This window comes from Natrix helvetica (assembly GCF_964273705.1).
Source record: "Natrix helvetica genome assembly, chromosome: 3".
NCBI classification, from domain to species: domain Eukaryota; kingdom Metazoa; phylum Chordata; class Lepidosauria; order Squamata; family Natricidae; genus Natrix; species Natrix helvetica.
The window spans coordinates 78555095-78579967 of record NC_138549.1 but is presented as its reverse complement, the minus strand read 5'-3'; the positions used below and the strand labels follow the sequence as shown (position 1 = coordinate 78579967).

At 35.2% G+C, this 24873-nt stretch overlaps 1 protein-coding gene across 4 annotated transcripts in view; it reads right to left on the bottom strand.

The window, feature by feature from the left end:
* Window positions 1-1630: 1630 nt before the first annotated feature.
* Window positions 1631-24873, bottom strand: part of WDR47 (WD repeat domain 47) — a 47099-nt gene continuing 23856 nt past the window's right edge. For 3 of the 4 annotated variants that reach the window (XM_081946856.1, XM_081946855.1, XM_081946854.1), the window contains 11 exons: window positions 21107-21233; window positions 19118-19296; window positions 18718-18948; window positions 17429-17504; window positions 13140-13300; window positions 10561-10641; window positions 7880-8049; window positions 6569-6739; window positions 6171-6302; window positions 4033-4251; window positions 1631-3083 (listed from right to left, as the gene is read on the bottom strand). In XM_081946856.1, coding sequence (XP_081802982.1) covers window positions 2941-3083; window positions 4033-4251; window positions 6171-6302; window positions 6569-6739; window positions 7880-8049; window positions 10561-10641; window positions 13140-13300; window positions 17429-17504; window positions 18718-18948; window positions 19118-19296; window positions 21107-21233 — 1690 coding nt within the window. In that variant the 3' untranslated portion in view covers window positions 1631-2940. The remainder of the gene's footprint in view (window positions 3084-4032; window positions 4252-6170; window positions 6303-6568; window positions 6740-7879; window positions 8050-10560; window positions 10642-13139; window positions 13301-17428; window positions 17505-18717; window positions 18949-19117; window positions 19297-21106; window positions 21234-24873) is intronic. The other variant, XM_081946857.1, reaches the window with a different exon arrangement.

The following is a 24873-nucleotide window of genomic DNA, read 5'->3' as shown; positions in this document are numbered from 1 at the left end:
CGCTGTCCGAAGATGTCTTCGTGGTCATGTGGCCAGCATAACTAAATGCGGAAGGCGCACAGAACAGTTACCTTCCTACCAAAGTGGTCCCTATTTTTCTACTTGCATTTTTTACATGCTTTCGAACTGCTAGGTTGGCAGAAGCTGGGACAAGTAATGGGAGCTCACTCCATTAGGCAGCGCTAGGGATTCAAACCGCCGAACTGCTGACCTTTGTGATCAACAAGCTCAGCATCTTAGCCACTGCATCCTTTTTTGTTAGGTATACAACTATCAAAAGTCTTTTGATAAGGCATGCCAATTAAATCACATCTTCCTTGGAATTTCGTGTTGGGAGTTTCCTGGACATTTTGGTACCAGATAAATGTGTTGTTTTTCTATTCACTGGGCATTTTGATACAATTAGCTGTAAAAATCAGTTTTTTAAAAATTAGGATTACAGGGATATTTTGCATTTGGTATCTAAATTTGTGTGATATTTGTTTCTTGTAAGGATGCCAAAAATTCCTTTGTTACCAGGCAAAATACAAATGTAGCTTTTTCATTACTCATAATACATTTTGACAAGGAAACTAGAAAATTTATAGTCCAATTAACACTGTGTAAAAATGTAATATTGTGAGATCTACAGCAACTCTTATTTTCACTCAGTTAATCTGAGGTAGATACATATCAGACACTTTTCAGATACGTGGAAGAAAAAGTCTGAAAATATGCCTAGTAGGGAAGTTGAATGGAGGTTCAAAATTGATCTTAAGTAGCCAGAGGAGAGTATCTGTTTGGAAGCATTTCAGTAGTTGGCCATGCATTGTGGGGATCAGGATCAACTATAAAACCACTAATCAGCAATAAAACAGCAGATTCTTGAATAAATATCCCTGAACAAAAAACATCATTTTCTATTTTCCTCCTAGCCTTATGGAATATTAGTCTACAGGATGGTGCAAAATTCCTTCTGTTACTATTTTTTTTCCAATTTGTTTGTTTGTGCTTTTGAATTAGAGTTGCCTAGTCATCTGCTCAGACAAGTCTGTGTATTTTTCTTGGCAGGATTTTTAGACGTGGTTTGCCATTGCCTGCTTGCTAGGGTGATGAGAGAGTGAAGGCCCAAGATCCCTTAGTTGGCTTTGTGCCTAAAGCAGGACTAGAACTCATGATCTCCTGGTTTCAAGCCTGGTGGCTTAATCACTATATTAATCTGGCTGTTTTTTACATAGGTGTTAAGAAATTCAGAGGGCTTTTAAATGAATATATAGATGACCATTTTTATTATACAGATGGATTTTACATTGCTGCTGTTATTGTAAACCTTTATTCTGCTATTTTGGTTTCCATAAGCCAAAAATTTTAGGTGGCAAAATACACCTAAATTTAGGTGGGCTTATCTGTGAGTATGTATGATAAAGTTTTTAAAAGTACAGATATTTCCAATATATATCCACAGATAAGCCCATCCAAGGAGAAGCAGCCTTTGGATTTTTATTCAAAATGGCATGAAAAATGTGGGCCACTCTATCTGTGGGTAATGGATTTCTCATGTTATTTTGGTAAAAAAATTGATTGTCGGCTTATTCATACACCTTCCTATGTGCAAGTACATGGTAGTTGTTTCCATATGAAGGAAGAAAAATTATGTAGCTTCACTTTCTTTATTGAATTAAGTACATATACACTTCTATAGTAACCTCAACTTTTTTTAATGACAGTTCAAAAAGATCTTGCTACAGTGCACAGCATATATTAGAACCAAGCCTTAAAATTTTACTTCAAATAAATAATCCAAATATTTAAGAATTTAATTTAAAAGCAATATAAATGTACAATATGAAAATATAAAACAATACATGAACATAATACTCTAAATATAGAAATAAAATTGCAACTATATTATATAGTCAGTGCAAGAAATTAAAAATTCCAAATAAACTTCTGAACTGGGAAATAATTTAGTTTTAGATTATCATGCAGACATAGCATTTCAAGCCATGCTATTGCCTTTAAAATTTGTATGGTATTCTATATAAACACAGGAGAAAACTGTGTAACCAGAGGATATTTTGAAACATTTTACTATACTGTTTTGCAATGCTGAGGAATGGGCAATTTAATATATTACTTTTTTTTTCAACAATGCAATTAGTAATTATGGCAACTTCAGAAAAATTCCTAACTGCATACACAAAACTTTCACATACGTGCCTCTGTAGGAAGGAAGCCACTGTAGGAAGCCACTGATATCATGTTCCAACCACACCTAATAGTATTTGCTTTCCTACATTACACAGAGGTATTTTGTTGCATTTGCATTCAGTAATGCTAATGCCTCTTCACACTGATGTTTTTTCTACCAAAAGCTTGAATTTTGAACATAATCCAACAAAGTACAGCCTCAAATGAGAATCATTTCATATATCTCAATCTCTAGCTAGTTACTATGATCAAGAGTCAGCTCCTCTTTAACCATCTTTAGAGTTCATAATTATATGTATTAAATGAAGCTTTGATGGGTAAAGGTTTTGGACCACTAATTAAGATAGATGTAAACAACATTGTACAGCATGGCATAACAAGTCTTATTTGTGTGGATGCTATGATATTGCATGTGAATTTCCTTGAACTCTAATTGAAACTTATTTTTTTTAAAAAATATTGTCATTGAGACAAAGACCAGGGAATGCAAATAACACAAAATGTAAACACATAAATAAATGTAACTTTTGGAGTGCACATTGACTTTGCAAGAGCTCTTGTAACAAACCTCAGCAATAAGACTACAGTAGGTCGTAGCAGCATGAGATCACATGGAAAGCACTGAAAAATAATAATCCACACCAACACACCAACATCTCATAACAACCAAGTTTCTGTGGGATGCATCTTCTTGCTCAAATGCTGTTTTTTTTATAGACACTCCAGTTGTCTTGTGGATTTGTGCTTTATTCATACGTTATAACTCCAGAGTTTGACAGTTCTGTCAGCAGAAGATGATAAGAAGGAAAGATCCTGTGTATGCCATCTGCACTGAATCACTTTGTCCTTATGTTCCCCTACTACCATAGTTGGTAGCTGCTTAGTAAGGTCACCTATGAAAAATAATTAAAATTTAGAAATTAGAATTGCTTAAAAGATGTCTGCACAGCACTGCCATTTACTTTATCTTTCCACATAAACTTCATTAATACTGTTTAGTTCAAGTAAACCTTTTATGTACCCTGAAACAAATCAGATGGATTATGATTTCCACTCTCTCATTTCATCTATTACAGAACAGGTAATTCTACTATTGAGTTCCAGAAATTAAATAAGACAAATGTAGTTTGCCATAATGGCACATCATATTTTATATAAGAGTTAGATAAATAGGTACAATGGTTAAGGTGCTTGAGTAGAAGCCAAGAGACTTAATACTAGTCCCGCCTTAGGTATAAAAGCTGTCTGGGTGATTCTGGACCATTTACTATTTCTCAGCCAAACCAGTGGTAGGATTCAAATAATTTAACAAGCGGTTTTCTGCCCTAATGACCAGCTGGGTAGGCGTGGCTCGGTGGTCATGTGACTGTGTGGACGTGGCCAACTCAATGTCACTCACATTGATGGGTGCTTTGCCTTAGATGATCTAATGTGATAAGGGTTAACCGGAGAGGCAGTTTCTGTAAGCAGGGCAATAAAGAATAGGCTAGAAACAACACCAGAATGTTTCCTTCCAGCTTTCCTTACAGGATTAGCACTGTAAAGTGGAAAAAAACCAAAAGATTTCTTCCAACAACTGGTTCTTCGAACTGCTTAGAAAATTAACAACCGGTTCTCCTGAATAGGTGCCAACTGGCTGAATCCCACCACTGAGCCAAACCCACCAGGATTGCTGAGTGGAAAATAGGAGGTTAAAGGAATATTAGGCATGTTTGTTGCCTTGACTTATTTATAAAAAATATTAAAGGTTGGATAAAAATCAAAAAAAAAATATGAAGTTGATCTAAAGATAGAGATGGAGAGCATTTGTGCTATTTAGAAATTGTTCAGAAGTGAAATTACCTTGCAGGTCTGTGACTTTTATTTTCATGTCATATGATCCTGTGAGAAGGTAATGAGCCCCAGGGGAAAACCGAACAGAACGGACATCACTGGAATGAGGATGATAACTTTGAACCATCCGCCCACCACGAATATCATAAAGCATACAGCTGGAATCTTCCTGTCCAGTAGCTAGAAGGCGACCACTAGGATCTACAGCTACAGATGCAACAGCACTGCCTGAAAGAAAAAAACCCATTATGTACTATAAGCCTGGTTTCAAATCAAGATTCTAATGTAGATTTTCTAAAATACTCATCAAAACAACGTCAGATGCATTTAACAATCATATTGGTGTTAACATAGGATCAACTGTACAATAATGTAAGATCTGATTCTGTCTTTGCAAGTTTGATAAAACCAGGAACATTTGACTGATTTGAGAATGCTAAACATGCTTGTCAATAAAAGCATTTATCAGTAAAAATTTTAAACAAGTTATTTTGCATGTTAAAAAAAGGTCTTTCATATGAGACTGGAATAATGACCATTAAATATTACAATTTACAAAATAAACATTCCGTTTAATTATGTCCCTCTAATAATAGTGTTAGATGTTTAACAAAAGAGTCCCAGTCAGAAACATCTCTTGCTACATAGTATCTTGGATTTGGAATAACTGAGTTAATTGACAGGACTTGAACTATATAGAAGGTCTCTATTCCTGTCTGGACTGCCTGCCTCGTGGTCTCTCTTGGTTGTGCTTTTCCACAGTCACCATTTCTTTGTATGGACATAGATATCTCTGAGTTTTTTTTTTATATGATGGCTCCGAAGAAACCACCACCTGGGAAGCCAGGATCTGCCCCAGCATCTTCAACATCCAGCCCAATTGGACAACAGTCATTAACATCGTTTCTACAACCCAAAGCCACTGAAGAGCAATCAGTAACTCATCAGCTGCTTCAAAATATTTTAAAAGGGCAGGATGAACTGAAAAATCAATTGAGAGAAATGAATGAACAACTCAGAGAAAATCAAAACCAAACTGCACAAAATAAACAAAGACTAGACGTTCTGGAGCAGGGGACAACTGAGATGAGGGAGGAGGTGAGGGTGGTCCAGAGAGGAAATTTAGAACTTGAGAATCACATGATAAAAATGGAATTTGAAAGGATGTCTTTTTTCCTTAGATTTCAAAACGTAATTGAGACTGACAATGAAGACTTGAAGGAGATCATGACAACAATGTTAGCTGAATATATTAAAAAAGACAAACAGCAGTTAGGATGGGATATTGACTTGGCTTATAGAGTTAATTCAGCTTATGCTAGAATACACAATGTTCCAAGAGAGGTTCATATTAAATTTCTTAGAAAGGCTACAAGAGATGAGATTCTGGGGGCACAAAGGGGGCAAACATTAAAATATAAGGACAAAGAGATAGCCATCCTGAAACAAATCCCGAAGAAAGTAAAAGATAAGAGGAAAAAATATTCACCATTAGCAAAAAGATTATTTGATAAGGGATTTTGGTTTCGGTGGCTTTTGCCAGAAGGTATGTTGATTTTCTGGGAGGGCACCAGAGTTAGAATTAATACAATTATGGAGGCGGAGGCCTTCATGGAAAAAAAACAAAGCTCTCCTAGACAAAGCAGACAGTACACAAGAGATGAAGGAGGGAGGGGCCGAGGCTTTGCTGGCAGGCGGGGGGGGGGGGGAAGGCAACATTGAGAAAACTCAGATCACAAAAGTAAGTTAGAAAAAACATTGGAATTGCTGATACAATGAATTTTTTGTTAGATATAAAGTAAATGATTGAAATTATTGAAAGATATAATGTAAAAATAAGCTGTCAAGATTTAGTTAAGCAATAACATTCTGTTTATCACTTTGTAAAAGTTATGAGACTTGGGGGGAATACCATTTCCTGCACGATGTAGCTGGCAAAATTTGTACCCATACCCATTACCCCTTTCCTTAAAATTTTGTAAAACCAATAAAACTTTTTTTCAAAAAAAAAAAAAAAGAGTCCCAGTATTTTCTCAAATTTATAAAAAAGATATTCCTTTACCATGACAATCTGCATCTTTTGTACAATAAACATTTTGAACAGCTATCACCAATATGTGTTTTTAGGTCAATATCAGTAAACATACCAGTTCCGTGAAAAGTTGTTCCAACAACTCGAACACAACTTGGTACTCTGAGATCCCAGAATCTCACAGTCTTGTCTTGGGATCCAGATGCTATCATCCATCCACTCCATGTATAAAGTGCTAAAATGTGACCTGTATATTAATACAGAGATATTAATTTGTATTCACTGCAGTTTTTACAAAGCTATTAACACCTATAGCAATAACACTTCATAGTGCTTTACAGCCCTCTCTAAGTGGTTTAATTAAGAAATAGTTACTTTTAAGCCACAACAAGGGAGACATAAGAGATACTTGTAGCTTTTTATATTTTTAATATACAGTGTGCATTTTAAACTTTATTAAACTTTTCATAAAGCAAGACTAAAGCTAATGATTCTGATGAGCTGTTAACATACCAGTATGGCCACTCAAAGCATGGAGACCTTGCCCTCGCTGGCAGTCTGTGGTATAAATATTACAGTCACCAGCTCCAGCACTTATTAAAATGGCACCACCACTTTCAGGACCTTCCATAAAAGCTAGATCTCTAATAGTTCCATCATGCATGCTAAATTCCAGATCTGGCCCTAAAAGCATTAAAACAGGAAAAATATAAAGAAGTATATGTTTAGTACAAAATAGGTTTACTAACCATTTAAGGAATTTATGACAAAATGTAAAAATAAGGAAAAGCTTGGTTTTGAAAAACTGAGAAACAAATGTACCTACTAAAATACTTCAAAATATATAGTTACTGTGTTTTAGCAAACTTCAGAAGGCTGTGGTTTTGTAAAAGACTATCAGGCTTACCTGGCAGCATAGCAGGAATCTGGATAAACATTTAATTAGTAGAAGAAATAAGTTTCTTTCCCAACAGTGGGCTTCATATTGTGCTGAAGCAAAATTTACACAGAGACACTCTAGGTAATTAAAATGGAATTTAGCAAAGTCCAATTATATTGTTTTTTTAAAGAGAGTCCAATTGCAGAAAATAGCAGTGGAGTCTGTCAATAACTTAAGGCTGCCGTGTAAAAATTAAATCACAGTAAACTTCAGTTTAATGGGTTAATGGTGGAAACTGTGTCCCCGTTAATCCATTAAAGAACTTAATAAACAGAAAAAGGCCCTAAAAGGCATTCATATTCAAGAATTATTATCTAATAATAATTTCAGTAAACACCTATAAACTGCCATGATTAATAATGGATAACCGAAAATATCTTATTCTGCCAGGAGAACTGCTGCATTTTACTTTTTCTATCCTGCACTAATTGAGAGAAAAGGAGTGACATCTAACAATGAATATACTCAGTTTTGAGGAAAAATTAATGAGTACTATCCATTATTACGTGAATACGGACAAAACCTGATTTAAACATTTTTGTACACAAAACACCTACAGATGGTTCAGGTCATCTATAATTCAGTAAATAAATATTCTTAATATTTTGCTATTCTTCAACATGTGTAATCTGATTTTATATGTAATGTATATGTGGTAGGAAATAAAGACCGAGAGAAATTGATTCTGTTCTAATTTAAGAAAGGAGAAATTCAGACAAAGATCCTATTCAGAATTAGGATTTATCAATGACTGCCTTTTAAAATGTTTCAGATTGAAAGGAATAGTTAGTTTTGACTCAATTATGTTATTCACAAGAACTATTTTGTTTTTCTTCTATCACCAATGTTCAGATTTATTAAATTTTATAGTTGCTTGCACTTACCAGTGGCATTACAGGTATCTGCATTGAAAGGCAGGACTTTAACGTATTTGTCATTGGAACCAGTAGCTAGCAACTGTCCACAGGGGCTCCATGCAACACAATAGATCGATCCCTTGTGATGTTTGTTTCGTTTGAAACGAACGACGGGTTGTTTAGGGGTGCTATTACCACTAAAAACATTATAAAGATTATAAGATTATTACATTCTTCACTCTGTGTCTCTATGTGCATGAACACATATGTATGAACAAATAAAGCCAACTACAATAGTTTCTGACTTAATAAGAATCTTGGAAAAGAGCAGTTATTTTCACCAAAATAATTTTAAATGGTTTAAATACATTTAAGGTATTAGGAAATACACCACAAAAAGAGAAATACTTAAATATAAAACAAAAATAAATAATAGAAGAGTATCTGATCATAAAGATTGAGTTGAAACTAGTTAATTTTCAGTGAATATGAAAACAAAGATATATTTAAACATTAATCTGACTATTGCGAGCACCTCTAAATAATAATAGGAATAATTTATTAAATGTATGTGCCAACTGTCTGTTTTAAAAAAGAAAAAGAAAAAATAAAGGAAACAAACCACCATCATTAATATCTTTGATATTTCATGAAATAATATATTGAAATTAGAAGAGTTTGATTTGCATTTTCTTTCTCACATTCTATAAACTACAACAATAAACAGTTCTATGCATATCCATTCATAAATAAATCTCAAAAAGATCAGTGATGAATATAGAGGATTGCAATCTAATTTAGCTGTTTATAAATTATTTTCATTTCAAATGTAACTAAACATATCTTTGAAAAAGTTTTACCCTGTGGTAAAATTGTATTTTATGCTACAAGATCCATCAGTCTTATAGATCTACGATAAATGGAAGGGAGGCACTGCTAAAAATTGGGGAAGCAATATGTAAGATGGATATTTCATTGCTTCCCTGATGTGATTCCAAATTACAGCATGTTGTTGGTACTTCTCTTTTCTCCAATCTAAATTCATTCACTGAAATTTTTATTAATTCCAAATAAAAGGCTATTTATATATTTGCATCAAAATAAAAAGAGGAGATGGGGAATCTTGGCAAGAAATTATTGATCTTTGTTCTTTTCCAATTTGGGATTTATTAGCTATGCTTCAAAACTGTTTAACTCTCACATCTTACCTAGGCTGGTTTTTAAACTAAAGCATTTCCAATTTATTACCCTTATTTTCACATCAATATATCTACATTAGAACCACATTAGAGTAAACCTCCTTGAAATAATTTGTATATTCCTAGCTTGTTCTGCATTCCAGCAAAATACAGTATATACATCTACTGTACCATTCTCCTATAAAACATGACTGAATCAATTGTGTATCCTGTTGCAGTCTACAGATTTTTAAAAAAATAATAGGATGTTTTCCCCAGAAGCTCTATGGAACCCAAATCTTGGGCTAATGCAGGGCAGGAATTCTTTGATCTCCCAAATCCAATGTTCAGGAACCAATGTTATATAGGTCTTTTCACATATAACATCCACTTCCAGGAATCCAAAAAATTCTGCATCTAAGCAGAACAGTAGGGTTTATAGAGTAAAATCTATGTTGCTAATGTAAATAAATCTAGAGTCATAGTACTTGCTGATCTATTTACAACTCATCCACAATTCAATCAATAAAAGGAGATTTACTTTCTGCCTCTACATTTTGTTCCATTGAGACAACAACTTGCTGAATTAGGAAATAAATGATTCCACTCTTTGAAATGAAATCCATTACCTAGCTATCCAATGCAATCCAAATTAATACATCTTTGTGGAAGCTGTTTCTGAGATTTTTTGGAATGCACAAGTTCAATTTTGTGAGAGAACTTTTCCATAACTGCCCTTTCCTCGAATAGCATCATTTACCACCATTGTATTCAGAGAACAAAACAACAAATTTATTTACTTATTTATTGTTAGAATATATGCAACAGAAGAGATCCACTTCTTAACATTATAGGAGCAAAGATTAATTTATACAATTGAACTGTCCAAAATTTTTTTGCAGTCTATGCAGTTAAAGTAGAAAGAAAGACTAACATTTATTTTCTTAAGCCACTTTCTTAAGCCACTTCTAATATATTTGAGACAGTGAAGGCAAAGTATTATGTATGTGCCAAAACAAATTAATGTATAAGAAAGCCAATTTAGCCATATGCAGACACAATGGCTCATAACTGTAATGCTAATGAAAGTGTAATAATGCCTAGCATTATTTTCTTTTTCTACACAAGCATAACCCTAATCAATACAGACCCAAGGAAAGAGACATTTGACAATCATTTACAAGTAGCTGTAAAATGTATATGTTAGCAATGTATATAAAAGTAATGATGTAATGTTACTACTTGGCTGTATAACTGAGCAAATAAAAGAGGATGCTAATATGACAACGGAGAGCTAATATAATCAAGACAGTTTTGAAGTAGCATTTAAAAAAAGAATCATGATACAGGAGCTGAAAAATGCAGTGGTGTATTAAGCTATAAAACATGGAGAAAAAAACAGCCCAAATATATAGAGAAGGCAGTATATTTAGATGTGGGAAAGCAGCACATAATGGAAAAGCCAAAAGAACACCACAACCCCAATGAACTAAAGATTCCAAAGTGTAGGTAAATAAATATGCTAGTTACTTTGTTGTCATCTTTACAGAAGAAGAGAGCGTAGATCTGCCTAAGTCAAATACGAGTTTTTGAGGAACAGCAGTGGAGGAGCTAAACAACATATAAGCAAATAGTTACAAAGAGACTAGGAACATACTTCACAAGATAACCTATGTGAGTTAATATACTTATGACTTTTTCAGTTTCACATGGTGAAAGCGGGCTTGTGATGGGTCACACAAAAACACGCACTGGGGCAATATTTTATGCAGCAAACTGACAACTAATTGAAGAAGCAGCAAGTCATGTTATCTAAGGCACAGTCAATATTGGGTCCCTTTGCCATGCTTGGCAGCCACACAAGACAATGGAGATTGAAGAAACTCAGTGAGAATGATGGAATCATTGAACCAATTAAAAATTACCTTTCTTACTTTCTAAATTTCTTACTTTATAGAAAGATACAAATGAGACATGAACCATGATTCCAAATGCATTTTCAGTAGTCACAATGACTTTAATTGAACTACTTGTTCATTAAGGTCACCAATGTAAGGCCTGCTATTGGTCATTTGTGCATGCTAATTTAACTGCTGGTATCAAAAGATACTATAGGTAGTCCTCATTTTCCGACTACAATTGGGTGCGGAGGCTCTCTCACTATGTAACACTATTATAAAGTGAAAGGTCATGTGACTGCAATGACTTACATCATCAGTTCCACTGAAATTGTTAAGTGAATCATTGCAGGTCATTAAGTGAAATATCATGTTATTGCATCCTCCAACTTCCTGCTGGCTTCCCCATTCATTTTGTTGGAAGCTATAAAGTTATAAAGGCTACAAATTATGATCATGTGATCATAGGATGCTGCAACCTTCATAAATGTTGGTTGACAAATGTCCTAATTGCAATCATATAACTGCAGGGATGCAACAGCCACAATTTAGAGGACCAATTATAAATCTCCGTTTTCAGCGCAGTCATAACTTCAAACAGTTGCTGAACTAGCAGTTGATAAGTGAGGACTACTTATTTTTTAATACCAGTAAAATTAAGAAAAGTTTCACTCTTGGTCTAGAGTTAAGATGAAGGCAACATTATAGAAATTCATTTAAAAAAAAAAAGATTTGCCAGGGTGCATTTTTTCTTTTCCTGTCCCTGCCAGCAAAGGTGTATCCGAACAGCTTGTGTCAGAACATCTTGCTTGTCATGTTTCTTTACCTATTTTCTAATTTGAAGACCAAAAATTGTTGCATGAAAGCATGTGAGAGCCACTGCCTAATCCCTACCGTGAGATATTTAATCAATTTACATTTTAAAATGAACCAATCAAATTCTTACTTTCTGAACTAATAAGTAATGGGCAGCAAACAAGTTGATTATGCCTTTCGGTATATATTTTATAAATGTCTTGAAATAACAGGGAAACTGTATAGAGAAATGTACATGAATCTTAGCGTGCTCAAAAATGCATTTCAATTTTTGGGGAACTTTTTATAAAATATAAACTGAAATAGAAATAAGATGGGACATGCTTGAAACAGTGCAACTAAATAGTAAGAATTCAATGTTATCCAATTTTCAGGTGCTTTTATTGATAAAGCTACATTTTGACTTGTGTCAATAACTGAAGTTTAATATAAATCACCTCAGAGGATTGTTATTTAGGCTATTATGTTAAGTCATTTATATCATATTATTAAAATGAAGTATGAATTGATGGTTTTGGTTATTTATTACTGGATACTAAAGGTATTTATCCAAATAGGAATTTTAATGAAAGTATGTGTGTTTGTGTGTGTTTTGAGCTAATCTCCCAGAGAAAAATACACCAGAAAAAAGACCTGCATTTAGTCTGCTTTATCTAACATCAACAACAACCTTAAGAAATTATGAATTGGCACTAAAGTCATCTAGAAAGCTAGTTTGGTGGAGTAGATAAGGCAGCAGGCTAAAAACTGGAGAGTTCTAGTTCAATTTTAGGCACAAAGCCAGGCCAATTGTTTCTCTTAAATGACTCACGGGCACAAAAATAAAAAGGCCACAACCTACAATCACCTACCTTGAAAGTGACTAAAATGCACTGTATACTATACTCTGTATCTTCTAGTCCAATGGTTCTCCACCTTTTCTTCACCACAAACCCCCTTTAAATGCCTTTAATGGCCACGGACCCCCAAAACTTAACTCAAGATTTAAATCATAACATTTCTTCAAGCCTTCATGGCCCTCCTGTGATGATATCGTGCACCCTTCCCCCCCCCCAGGGTTTGTGGACCACAGATTGATAATCACTGGCCTAGTCAATGCATTAATAAAAAAATCCCCCCAAGGAAAAATGGACAAAATTGTACAAATTCTTTGCTTAATGGAATTTCCAATTGCTACTGAAAGGAAAAATTGAACCCAATGATGTTTTATTGAGTGTGAAAAATAAATCTAAGTAGACCTGTATACATAAAATACTTCAGATAATATTCTAGTGGTATTTTTCTATCAGTAAGTTAAAAATAAACAGGGAGAAAAGAGCAACAAAAAAGCAGAGCAAACATGGATGCAAATATTACATGGTGAGTGATGAGAAAAATCCAATACATTATTTGTACCTTGCGTCCGGAAGGTCTGGGTAGCCACAGACTCTCAGAGTTTTGGAATTAGAGCCAACAGCATACAGAGTGCCACTTGGATGAAAGGCCACAGCTCTGACAGCTTGTGTATCTTCTAGAGTATTGATACAAATGAACTGTTTCTTTGATTTGTCATCCTGCTGTATAAAAACAGTAATATACATATGAACTTTATTTTTATTAGGAAGCAAGTATAAAAAATAATGTTTTCAAATTTTTATTTTTATTAAACACTTTTGAGAAGGTAAAAAAGGCAAATGAGACATAAAAATAAAACAAGATGAATAAACAGGAAATGTAAAACATCACAGAATTAAATGAGACTAGATAAGAATTTTTAATATTACTTTAGTTCTATATAACTGAGTATCTTGCATCATTTTTAAAACTACAGGTTCACTGTGAAAATCCAGTTAGTATGTAAATATTAGTAGCACTAGTTAACACTGTATAAATCATGAAAATAAAAAAGTAATTTCTAGTAATTTCTGTTTGAAAAAGAAAAGACTCGTTATTTAACAGGTCATTCAAAATTAAATATTTCTGTTTAGACTAAACTTTATTATAATTAAATTTATGTTCAGAGAAATCTAAATTTTAGATGTGGAACAAACTAATACATAGAATTAAAATCTTAAAATTCAAGTGAGGACCACGGAAAGGAAACAGAAAGACTTTGTAACCAATCGACACACTGTGTGTAATTGAAGAAGCTTTTATGTTATGTGTTGTGTGTTTGTGTGAAAATAAAAATTTTATTTAAAAAAAAGAATAAAATCTAAAAATGACTTCCAAATTTAATTAAATTGTTTTTTTATTTTATTTTCAAATATGAAGTTATTTTGGACATCAATACTCTATGATTACTCATTCTTTTGCATAAGGAAAAGTACATACTTTCTAATAAAAATATACATATTTTGTAATAAGAACTATAAAGTACCTTTGCAGCAGCTATCATATGCAAAGATAGTTGTAATGTCTAATCAAAGCAGAAGATTAGAAAATAAATTCAGCTTTTAGAATTAGTTTCATTCTATTATAAATCATGTTTCAAAATGATGGAGCTTTGCAATATTGCCATCAAATATGAAAAAAAAAAAAAGATCTAACCTGGTCATTGCATTTTCAGCCATTTTTGGAACATGAATTATTCATTTTAGCAATCAATACTAAGGTAATCTATTAGCAGTGAAACATTTTATATCCATCCATTAGCAGGAAAAAAAAATGGTTTAACTGCAAGCATGGAGATATCTTAACTGGATTGTAATATTTGGAATGATGGTAACCGATTTAAAGTTCCACGTTAAATAGACACCGTATTTTTGGAGTATAAGACGCACCTTTTTCCCCTCAAAAAAGAGGCTGAAAATCTGGGCGCTTCTTATACACTGAACACTGCATTTTTTGCCTCCAGAAACGCCACCCCCTTCACCAAAATGGCCATGCAGAGCCTTTAGGAGGCTTATAGAGTGTTCCTAGGGGCTGGGGAGAGCAGAAATGAGCGAAAAATCGGTTGTTTTTTGCTCAATTTTGCTCCCCCCAAGCCCCAGGAGTACTTTATAAGCTTCCTAAAGGCTATGCATGCCCTTTTTTTGACAGAAAATGGGCCTGCCCGCCCCCCTCGTGGAACACTCTACAAGCCTCCTAAATGCTATTCCTGCCCTTTTTTTTTTGGAAAAAAACGGGCTGGTTTTCGCAAAAAACCAGGCTGTTTTTGGGAGGTCTGCAGATTGCAAAAACTTTTTTTTATTTTGCCTCTTCAAAATCTTGGTGTGTCTTATACTCCAGTGCATCTTATACTCCAAAAAATACGGTATCTTTTCATGATACCTTTTACCAAAACATGCATCATATGAGCCAGCTAATAATTTGAAGCTCCAAATTAGTATACAAATATCATCTCATATATTGTATAACATATCGAACATGTTATACATCTTGCACTGCTATTTTTTGCATAATCTGGTGTGATACACCAGATGTAGAATTCTAAAAAGCATAGATGTTTATTCCGTCAGTGTTTATGACTCTATAAATTCATGATCCTATCAGATAATACTAGAGATTTGAGCCCATTTTTCTGATATTTACAACTGTCACTAGATGTCACCCTATTATAACAATAAATGACAGAATATTAACTAGCACATGTCAGACTGCATCCTGCTATGTTCTTTCAGCATGATTGGGGTGTTCCTTGGAGTGAACACTGCCAATATATGTCAAAACTGTATATTCCGAGTAGGATCACCCAGGGTACAAAATAATCCCAGATGTTCAGATAAACCACATGGTTGGACCAGATAAAGCAATTTACAGTAGAGTGTTGGATCATGGATCTTGGATGGTGCTCAACATATTATTGAGGAAGAGCTGAGGATCTTTTGGTGTATTAATGGTATTTATAATAAAACTAGGTTAAATACTTCTGGATGTCGAGCTGCTGATGTTGCCATGCAAGAAAAAAAAATTGGAAGCTACAAAGGCATATTTACAGTCGAACACAGGAAGAATGGAATGGAAAAGCTAAACACAATAAAAAATTAAGTGAATCGAATAACACATTGATATCTCAGGCACCAGCTAATTAAAATGGATTGGAATTTGACAGTTTCAGTCCAAAGCGCTTACTGCTTACTACTTAGGACATGAAAAACAAAGAAGGAACAGTTTTGTTTACATAATTAGAAAGGATTATAGCAAGGAAAATACTTGGACACAATGCAATCAATGATCAAATAGTATCAATTAGATTGCACAGACAATCCTTTAATATAACAGGTCAACCATGTCAAGCTGTAAAATGTCCCTAAGAAAATATAAATCCTAGAGTGTCTTATTGTCCTAATGAGAAATCTATGTACAGGATAGGAAGGCATAATCTAGCTGGAACATTGTAAAAGACTGGCTCCATGTTGGCAAGGAAACAAGACAAGCTGTAAATTCTATCTTTATTTATTAAACCTATACATTGAATAGATATATGCTGAGTGAGATTGCATTAGGAAAAAGTGAGAATGATTTAACACTGGAGAAAGAAACATCAATATTCTATGCCCGTGATGGTGAACGTGGAGCCATTTGTCAGGGCATACGAGGCGTTGCCCTATCAGCTCCAGCATGCATGAGTGCGCTGGTCAGCTGACTTTGGCCTTCTGTTGAGGCCATTTTTCGCCCTACGGGCAAACTGGAAATTCAGGAACAGACTTCCGATTTGCTTGTAGGGCCGTTTTTCACCCTCCAGAGCCTTCAGGAGGCTTCCCTGTAGGCTCCGGAGGGCGAAAAACAGCCCTACGGCCAAACCAGAAGTCACTTCCGGTTTGGCCATATTGCCATTTTTTGCCCTCCTTGAATGGTCCGGAGGACAAAAAACGGCCTTACGGCCAAACAGGAAGTCACCTAAAAAGGTTCACCATCACTGTTCTATGATCTAGAAGCTAAATGGAAGTAAATAGGAATACAATTAAATATTAAACTAAATAAAATTAAGTAAATAAATAAAGACCAAGTTAATGACAACAGCTACAGAAACCAGCATTAGAGCTAATGAGGAAGACACTGAAATAGTATAGTTCTGCCTTTTAGAATCAATCACCAACAGTAAAACCAAGAAAGACTAGCACTTGGTGTGGAGGGGTAGCAATAAACAGCTTAGAAAATATTGTCAGATGCTGTGACAACTCTATGCCTACAAAGATCAGAATCATGCAAATATTTCCTTGTGACATTCTGTAGAAGCAAAAGTTGAATTTTGAAAAAACACGATAGAATATTTCTATCTTTTGTTGGTAATAGAGAAGACTGTTAGGAATACTATGAATAGCTCTCAAAAATAAATGAATGGATTATGGAATTAAATGAGAGGCACAAATGGCTAGACTCAAATTACTTATTTTGGACATATTTTATACAAAAACCCATCTCTCTTGAGAAATCCATAATGCTAGGAGACATGGAAAGAAAAAGAAGGCAATCAGCTGCAAGGTGGATTCAATTATAGTAACCTTGAGTACACCAATGAGGGAGCTGAAGGATCAGGATCAGAACAGATCATCTTGGGAAATGTATATTTATGTAGTTGTTGACAGTCAACACTGATTCAATGGCACAATTAATCAATAAATCATTATTTACAAACAACTTATAAATATTTTCATAAACGCCAAACAATAGCAGATTTCAAGTTATAGTCTGAATAGTTGCATGTGAGAATAGACCTGAAAGAGTCGAATCCTGCTCTATAAACTGCAGTGAAATCCTACCTCATCACTTCTTGGTTTTCTTACAATCCCTGAAGAATCTTCATGTTGTGCCTGAATGGCAGCTTGGTCTGGCACACTGTTTTAAATGCACAAAATTAAATCCAACATAGTGAGATAAATGCATTTAATCTTTTTAAAATTTACAGAACAGAAACATGATCCATTCTTATATAATTGAAAAGAAAGAGGCTCAGAACACTAGAAGAGCGATAGAAGATTTATTGAACTATTTGCATAACATACGTTCTTAAAATTAACTTTCATTATTACACCCAAATTACTGCAGACCACTTTCAATAAAATCATCTATTGAAGTCCCTTCTTTTGTTCTAACTTCTTTTGCCTTCTGCTGCTGTCCGTTCTTTTTTGTAGTTTTGTTTTAAACTTCATATATGATTTTTCAGCAGTAAACTCAAATTCTAACAGGGTTTTCTCCCTGAAGTAAATATAATGCAAATTTTGCAATCAATAGTTTTAAAAATGTGCAGGAAAAGCTTGATAGCCTTCAGGAATTTGAGGTATTTTGCTATTTAGCTAGAATTACACTTAAATTGGAATTGGGATTTTTGTGGTTTTGGAGTCTGTTGATAATAAATGCTTATATGTCCCCAATGAAAACAGAAATCTCACATCAGATCCTTGTGGACTGAACTGGAAACATATGACACTGATCTAATTTTGATGAATCCACATGCATTATAGTCTTGGGAGGGGATTTCAATGTAGATGGGGCCTTAATATAGGTACTGCCTACTTAAAATCCAAATGCCTCTCTCCCAACCTTGAAGACAATATTATTCAAACACACTTTGTAGATTTCAGCCTGGCTCAAACAGCCTTTAGACAAAATCTCCATATATTAAATGAGTTCTTTGAAAAGAGACCCTCTCCCCTCTCTCAGCCCTAGAAAGAAGGAAATGGCAAACCTAAAATCTTGCCAAGAAACTTACAGGGCGTTGATTATGCAGCCCCCAGGAATAAAAAAAACTGACCAAGGCACTCCCCTCCCAAAGCACAGAGCCGGGGAGGCACAATGGTTAGAATGCAGTATTGCAGGGCTATTCTGCTAACTGCCGGCTGCCTGCAATTTGGCAGTTCGAATTTTACCAGGCTCAAGGTTGACTCAGCCTTCCATCATTCCAAAGTTGGTAAACTGAGGACCCAGATTGTTTGGGGGCAATATGCTGACTCTGTAAAACCGCTTAGAGATGGCTGTAAAGCACTGTGAAGTGGTATGCAAGTCTAAGTGCTATTGCTATTGGCAGCAACAAAAATATTTGACTACTTACATCTGATTTCCATGGACAGGTGATTCTTCAAGAGATGGTATCTGATTACTGGAGCCAAATTTTTGAGGTGTACTTGTGTTAATGTTTGTATTATCACCAGCTATTGTCTGAATAGAATCTGGAGGAATGGATACATTTCCCTTGGTCCCATTGCAATGCTGGTTTAGTGTCTGCACGTCATTTCCCAAACTATCCATGCCCATGTTTAATTCACCCAACTTTTGGATAGACCTGTAGGACATATAAAAATCTTATTTACTCATAAACTGCAAGAAGTAATCCAGTCAGAAAGGAAATTAAAACCAGGTTAATTTTCTTTTGGGCAACTATCACTATTTAATGAATTGTCAACATTTTTGCTATTATTTTGTTATAATAGTAGAAAGTCATTAAAGCCAACCTATTAAGAAACTGTTCTGTAAGATTCTGTTGTGCATCTGAACCATCTTCCTGATTAACTCCTCCTTCTAATAACATTTGTTGATACAATTGCCGTTGTTGTTCCTTTTGCTCTAAGTGTTGTTGATAGCGTAACCGCTGTCTGTAATATTCTTGAAACTGCTCTGTTGAATCTCGAAGCTAAAACAGATTAAATAAAATGTTGTAGAACATATCCATCATATTTTATTAGAGTTATTTGCCATAACTCTTGAATTATTTTTATACAATATAATGATATTGGTGATCTTTGTACGTTCTGGCCTTATTCTCATTGCAGCTACGTATGCCGCATAGTTATGAAAAACAAAACAATTAACTTTTAGTTAAGTAAATACAACAAATTAAATTTAATCAAAATCACAACCAGACATGCACAAAGTTAAATCAACCCACCCCAGGTTGTATGAATACTTAAAGTCAGTAGATTCAGTTTTTATAATTAGTCTTAAAAGAAATTGCTGGAGAGAAAATGGCTGGGCATTTTGAAATGCAAAGGCTGTGATTTAGTAGCCAGTAAATATCCCTCCCCAATATCCACTGATTGCAGAGGGACCAAGTTACTTATTCCCATTTCAAAGTATTTGCAGAAATGTCAGGAAGAAAGCCAAATAGGAAAAAAAACTGAAAACAGAATCTCTCATACCAAAACAACTGAAAAAAATATTGTATGCTTCCACATGCTTCCAAAAATAAACAAATAATAACCTTCAAAGAGAGATTTAGCCATTCCTCAAATCAAAACATCTTTAGACATAATCCCTGATTCATGCCAGCTACCTGCCTGTTTTACCTGGAAAGTTACCATCATCTCATAAGCAGAGAAAGGAAGGTAGGTAACTACTCTATTATATATTCACATTGGACAAGTTCCTCCCCACTGCTAGGTACAGAGGCACTTTCTTCCCTCCAAAATTAGGCAAGCATATAACATAAGCTGTGCCATACACGTTAGCCAAAAGAAATCACCTATGTATAATACTGCCCTTAGCACCACTCTCCTGTCCCTAGGCATAAGGTTACTGCTATTCAGCTGGGTTTTTGGCTAAAAAAATATTTTAAAATGGGGAAAACATTATCACCAAATAATTGCACCATATAACTGCTCTGCACAAAGTGAGGGGGAAATTTTTAGCATAAAATCTTGCTGAAGCAACTTTGGATTCTATATTTTGTGTTCTTTATCCGTCACAGTTTGGCCCTTTAAAAAAAGGAGAGGGCATCTGTCCAATTGGTTACATCCATTTTATCCTCATGTTGTCCTCAGGTTAATCTTCCACAAATGCTGAACTAATCTCAATTTTCACATTACACTATTCAAATTTCTATAGAAAAACCTTGTTTCTATTTCAATAAAGACCAGACTCAATACTTTTTTATTTGGGGGATTTGATACAGAGTCAGGATTTTTTTAAAAAAAAAATATCTTCTCTATTGCAGACTTCTATGCTTAGTAGATTCATGTGATTCTAAGGGCAGAAGAACATTCCAAACATTTCAAGATGGGATTGTAGAAAATAAGGAACAAAGGTCAGATGCACCTTGAATGACCTTGAAGGAAGGAGAAATACTGGGGACTACAACACCAAAAAGTGGGGAAATCCTCTTAGTCAAACCTTTTGACTGTTTTAGAAAACAAACAGTTTTTTTGGATGACACATTTTCCCCTCTAAATGTCCTGTAGTCCTATTTAATAAACAGCACTAAAGGCAAAATTTCAATTGTGAATAACATTTAGCCTATGTATAAATAAATGCATTTTATTGGCCAGGATGCTGCAGGAGGCCATCCAGGCCGAAAACGGGGCAGGTCCATCCCATCTCTCACCCCCTGGCTTGCCTGCAGAGGAGAACTACAATGCTGATCTGGACCTAAAAGAAATCCAGTTTGACACCCCTCGCATAGACCAAAACATTCAGAAGTCCTTTATTTGAAAGTTTTTTAAAAATACCTCATTTTTTTCTTGCTTGGTTGGTCCTTGATTCTCTGTTCCATTTGCTGGCTCTTTTTCTGGGAATGAATTCTGGTGTGCTGTCTCATTGCCAGATGAATTATGGGAATCCACAGGAGTTTCACATCTTTTATGAATGCAGAGCCAGAAACATGTCCTTATTTTTTTAGTATTATTTTTTCCCTAAAATATAGCTCAAATATTGGGATAAATAGATTGACCGTATGCCAAAACCCCAAGCGTTAACATCTAAACTTCAGGTAGAAAATGGCTAATATGGCTACAATAATAATATATTTCCAAACTTCTACCTCCACACATGTATTGTGCTGATCTCAGATGATAGGTGGTGGAGAAACACAATTAAAATGACTCCAAGTTTTACATTAAAGAGTGTGCAAATTATGTAAAGCATGCGTATATAAAATATAAGGTTGGAACTGGGTAGCATTATCTCTCAGGACAACCATTAGAAGATTTTCTTCTCTAGAAAATAGCAGAGCGCTGGATTCTGGCTTGCAGCATAGAATTGCCCACAATAATTTAACATATAGAAATATTAGAAGCTTTGTTCTGTGATTAACAATTTAATTTAATAATTTCCTATTATATAGCGACTACTATTCTAAAGTACCTAAACTACAGGTTTTTTCCCAATAAGTTGTTAAATGTTCATAGTGGTGAGAGCCTTGAAGAGACTGTACTTCACAAAAATGTGATGCTTCAAGCAGTCAGCTGGACTGACACTTTGGATTAACTCAAAGCATTCTTTGCTTTGCCCTGTTTAAGTAGATAATGTACACTTTTTGTTTTTAAAGCATTTCTATCTCTGCATGTTTCATTACAAAACCCTATAAGTACATTATAATAATATTTTAAAATGGCATACTAAGAAAAAAATCAGAAACCTTGAGGAAAAAGCCTTCAAGATAATACCGGAAAGAACATTTTCAGAGAAAACCATTTTCATTTTTCCACCTGCGTCTGATATGATTCTCTTGCAATATTCCACTACTCAAGCAAACAAGATACAGGTAGCCCTCAATTTACAACAGTTCATTTAGTGACTGTTCACAGTTACAACAGCACTGAAGAAAGTGACTTATGACCGTTTTTCACAATTACAACTATTACAGCATCCCCAAGATCACAGGATCACAATTCAGATATTTGGCAATTGATTCATATTTATGACAGCTGCAGAGTCCCGGGGTCATGTGATCACCTTTTGCAGTCTATTGACTAGCAAAGTGAATGGGGGAAGCCAGATTCACTTAATCGTATTACAAACTGAACAACTGCAATGATTCACTTTCCAACTGTGACAAGAATGGTCATAAAATGGGACAAAACTCATGTAACAACTGTCTTACTTAGCAACAGAAATTTTGGGCTCAATTGTGGTCGTCAATTGAGGACTACCTGTATCTGTGGCAAGATCAGATTTCTTCAAAAAAGATTACATTTAGTCTAACAGCCAGATCAAATTAAGAGTATTTCTGCAAGAAACCCTACCCATCCATAGCAAGCAAGGTATTTCCTAGGAGCATTGCTCAGTATACATTTCTTCTTCCAAGAGGAAGCATAGCTCCAACTAGAATAGTTTGAATACTTCTTCCAGATCAGCTTTCCTTGTATTACTAGAATCTCAGTCCTTCAGAAGGTATCGTGTTTTCCCAAAACTAAGACCTGGTCTTAATATTTTTTTGCCACTAAAAAAGGCACCAAGTCTTATTTTGGAGGGATGTCTTCCACTGACTCACTTCATGGCGGTGGCACTGACAGCCTCTGACAGCGAAACAGAGGCTGGGGGGGTGACGCATGCAAGGGTGGCAAGCAGTCGCAGAAGAAGTGGGCCAGCAAGACAAGGCAGGTGTTGGGGTGTGCGAGGCCTGGCTGCAACTGTCCAAAGGTAAGTAGTAGGGCAGCTCCACACACACACAGAAACCCCACTCTAGCTTAGTTTTTACCCGTGCGCCTCAACCCACCCCGTGCACCCAGGAGTGGGCAGTATCTTAACTAGGGCTTATATTGGGCACATGTATAAAAATCATTGTACACACCAAGGGCAAAGAAAGAAACATTTTTAATTTATACTCTTTATGAATTTTCTTCTGTACATATTAGCATTTTTATGCAATATGTCTTAATAGGACACATGCCCTCGGGATTCAATTTCCTACTTCAGTTGCCAACTGGCAGATTTTACAGGCCAGGAAATCCTACTTTCAATGTGATATTGATGGTTGGGCAGGAGAGCTTTAAAGGTAGCTTGACAGTAAATTATCTTTGTATTTTTAGAGTTACCAGTCACTGATCTGCCATAAACTGCATATAGGATTGCAACATACTTCAGTATTTTCATGGCTTTACTGACATGGGTTTATGTGTTTTTAAAACATTTTCTTTCTTTCTTCTTCACTGTTTCTGTACTCTTGTTTTCCAATGACTGAACTTTTCCTCATTTGAGTTAATTGCAGGACAAGCATGTTTTGGCAATTGTTATTTCCTGCCAGGTTCTTATAAAAATACTTTTCCCAGTTGCCCAACCTATACTTGCACAAGTTATATCTTCCTCATTTTGCCAAGAACATACTCATTCACAGTTCATTCAGTGATATAGTCTGGTGACTTCTCTAGGACAGAATTCGTCCAATTCCTATTGGTAAATGTTAGTGTTATGGTCAGCCCCCTGATCTAGTCTGGACAAGAAGCTCCAGATCCTTCAAACTGATCTTTTCTCAGTTCAGAGACCTGGCTTTTTTACCGCCGATTCAGAGATCCTCCTGAAATTGGGATCTATTCCCTAACAGGTGATAAGCACTGAAAAGGTGACGTGGGAGGAAGGCGACTTCTATTGCACAGCACCACCAATCACAATACATCTGCCTAATGTCATCAAACTACTTTTGAGCACAGATGTAGTGCTGTTCTGAAAGAAGGCTAACTAATAATGGTAGGGGTGACCAAAAGGCAGTACTGTGCAGTGGGTCTGCTCCCTTTTGCTTCACCCAGCAACCCACAATACCTCCTGATAGCTATTAGATATTTATAAAACCTCTGCAAAGTTTGAACAAGCTTTGATGGATGGCTAACCCTCTTGGTGTACCTATTTGACGTAACTGATATAATCCAAGTCTCTAAGATTTATATGTCTTATTTAGTCCCAGTTTCCTGATATTAGGGGAGTGATTGTTTGATATTTTCTTCCAGTTAGTAACAACTGAGGGGAGGAAAACAAATTTCCTAACAGTATAATTTTTTGCCATTTCAAAGATTGGTGGATCAGGTGGCCCCTAAAATCTCAATAGCTTTCTGCCAAATGATCAGAGGTAAGGTAAGAAATGCAAGGTGCCTCAGATCCATGGGGGAGGTCCTGGAAGACCAGATACAGGCCATAAATGAGTGTCTCTTCACTTAGGGATTCAAAATCCTTACCTGGATTTTGCCAAGGATGATTTTCAGCACCAGAGCACAGAGGCAACACAAGGTGGAATGGAATGTCAGGCCGGGAGGTATATCCAGAAAACAAGTTAAAGTCTAGTTAAGAAGTTTTTCAACTGAGAATTATTACTGAGGGGGAACGTAAGACATATCCATAGGGGAGAAAAAAGGCAGTAATGCTATTATTTTATGTAATATCTTTTTAATGTAATGTTATTAACACTATATTTTAATGCTCTGTAGTACACTTAGCATTGAGGCCTAGTCTCAAATACAGTGCACTGGCAAGGTGCAATCATCAGGTTTTCCACACTATTTTAAAT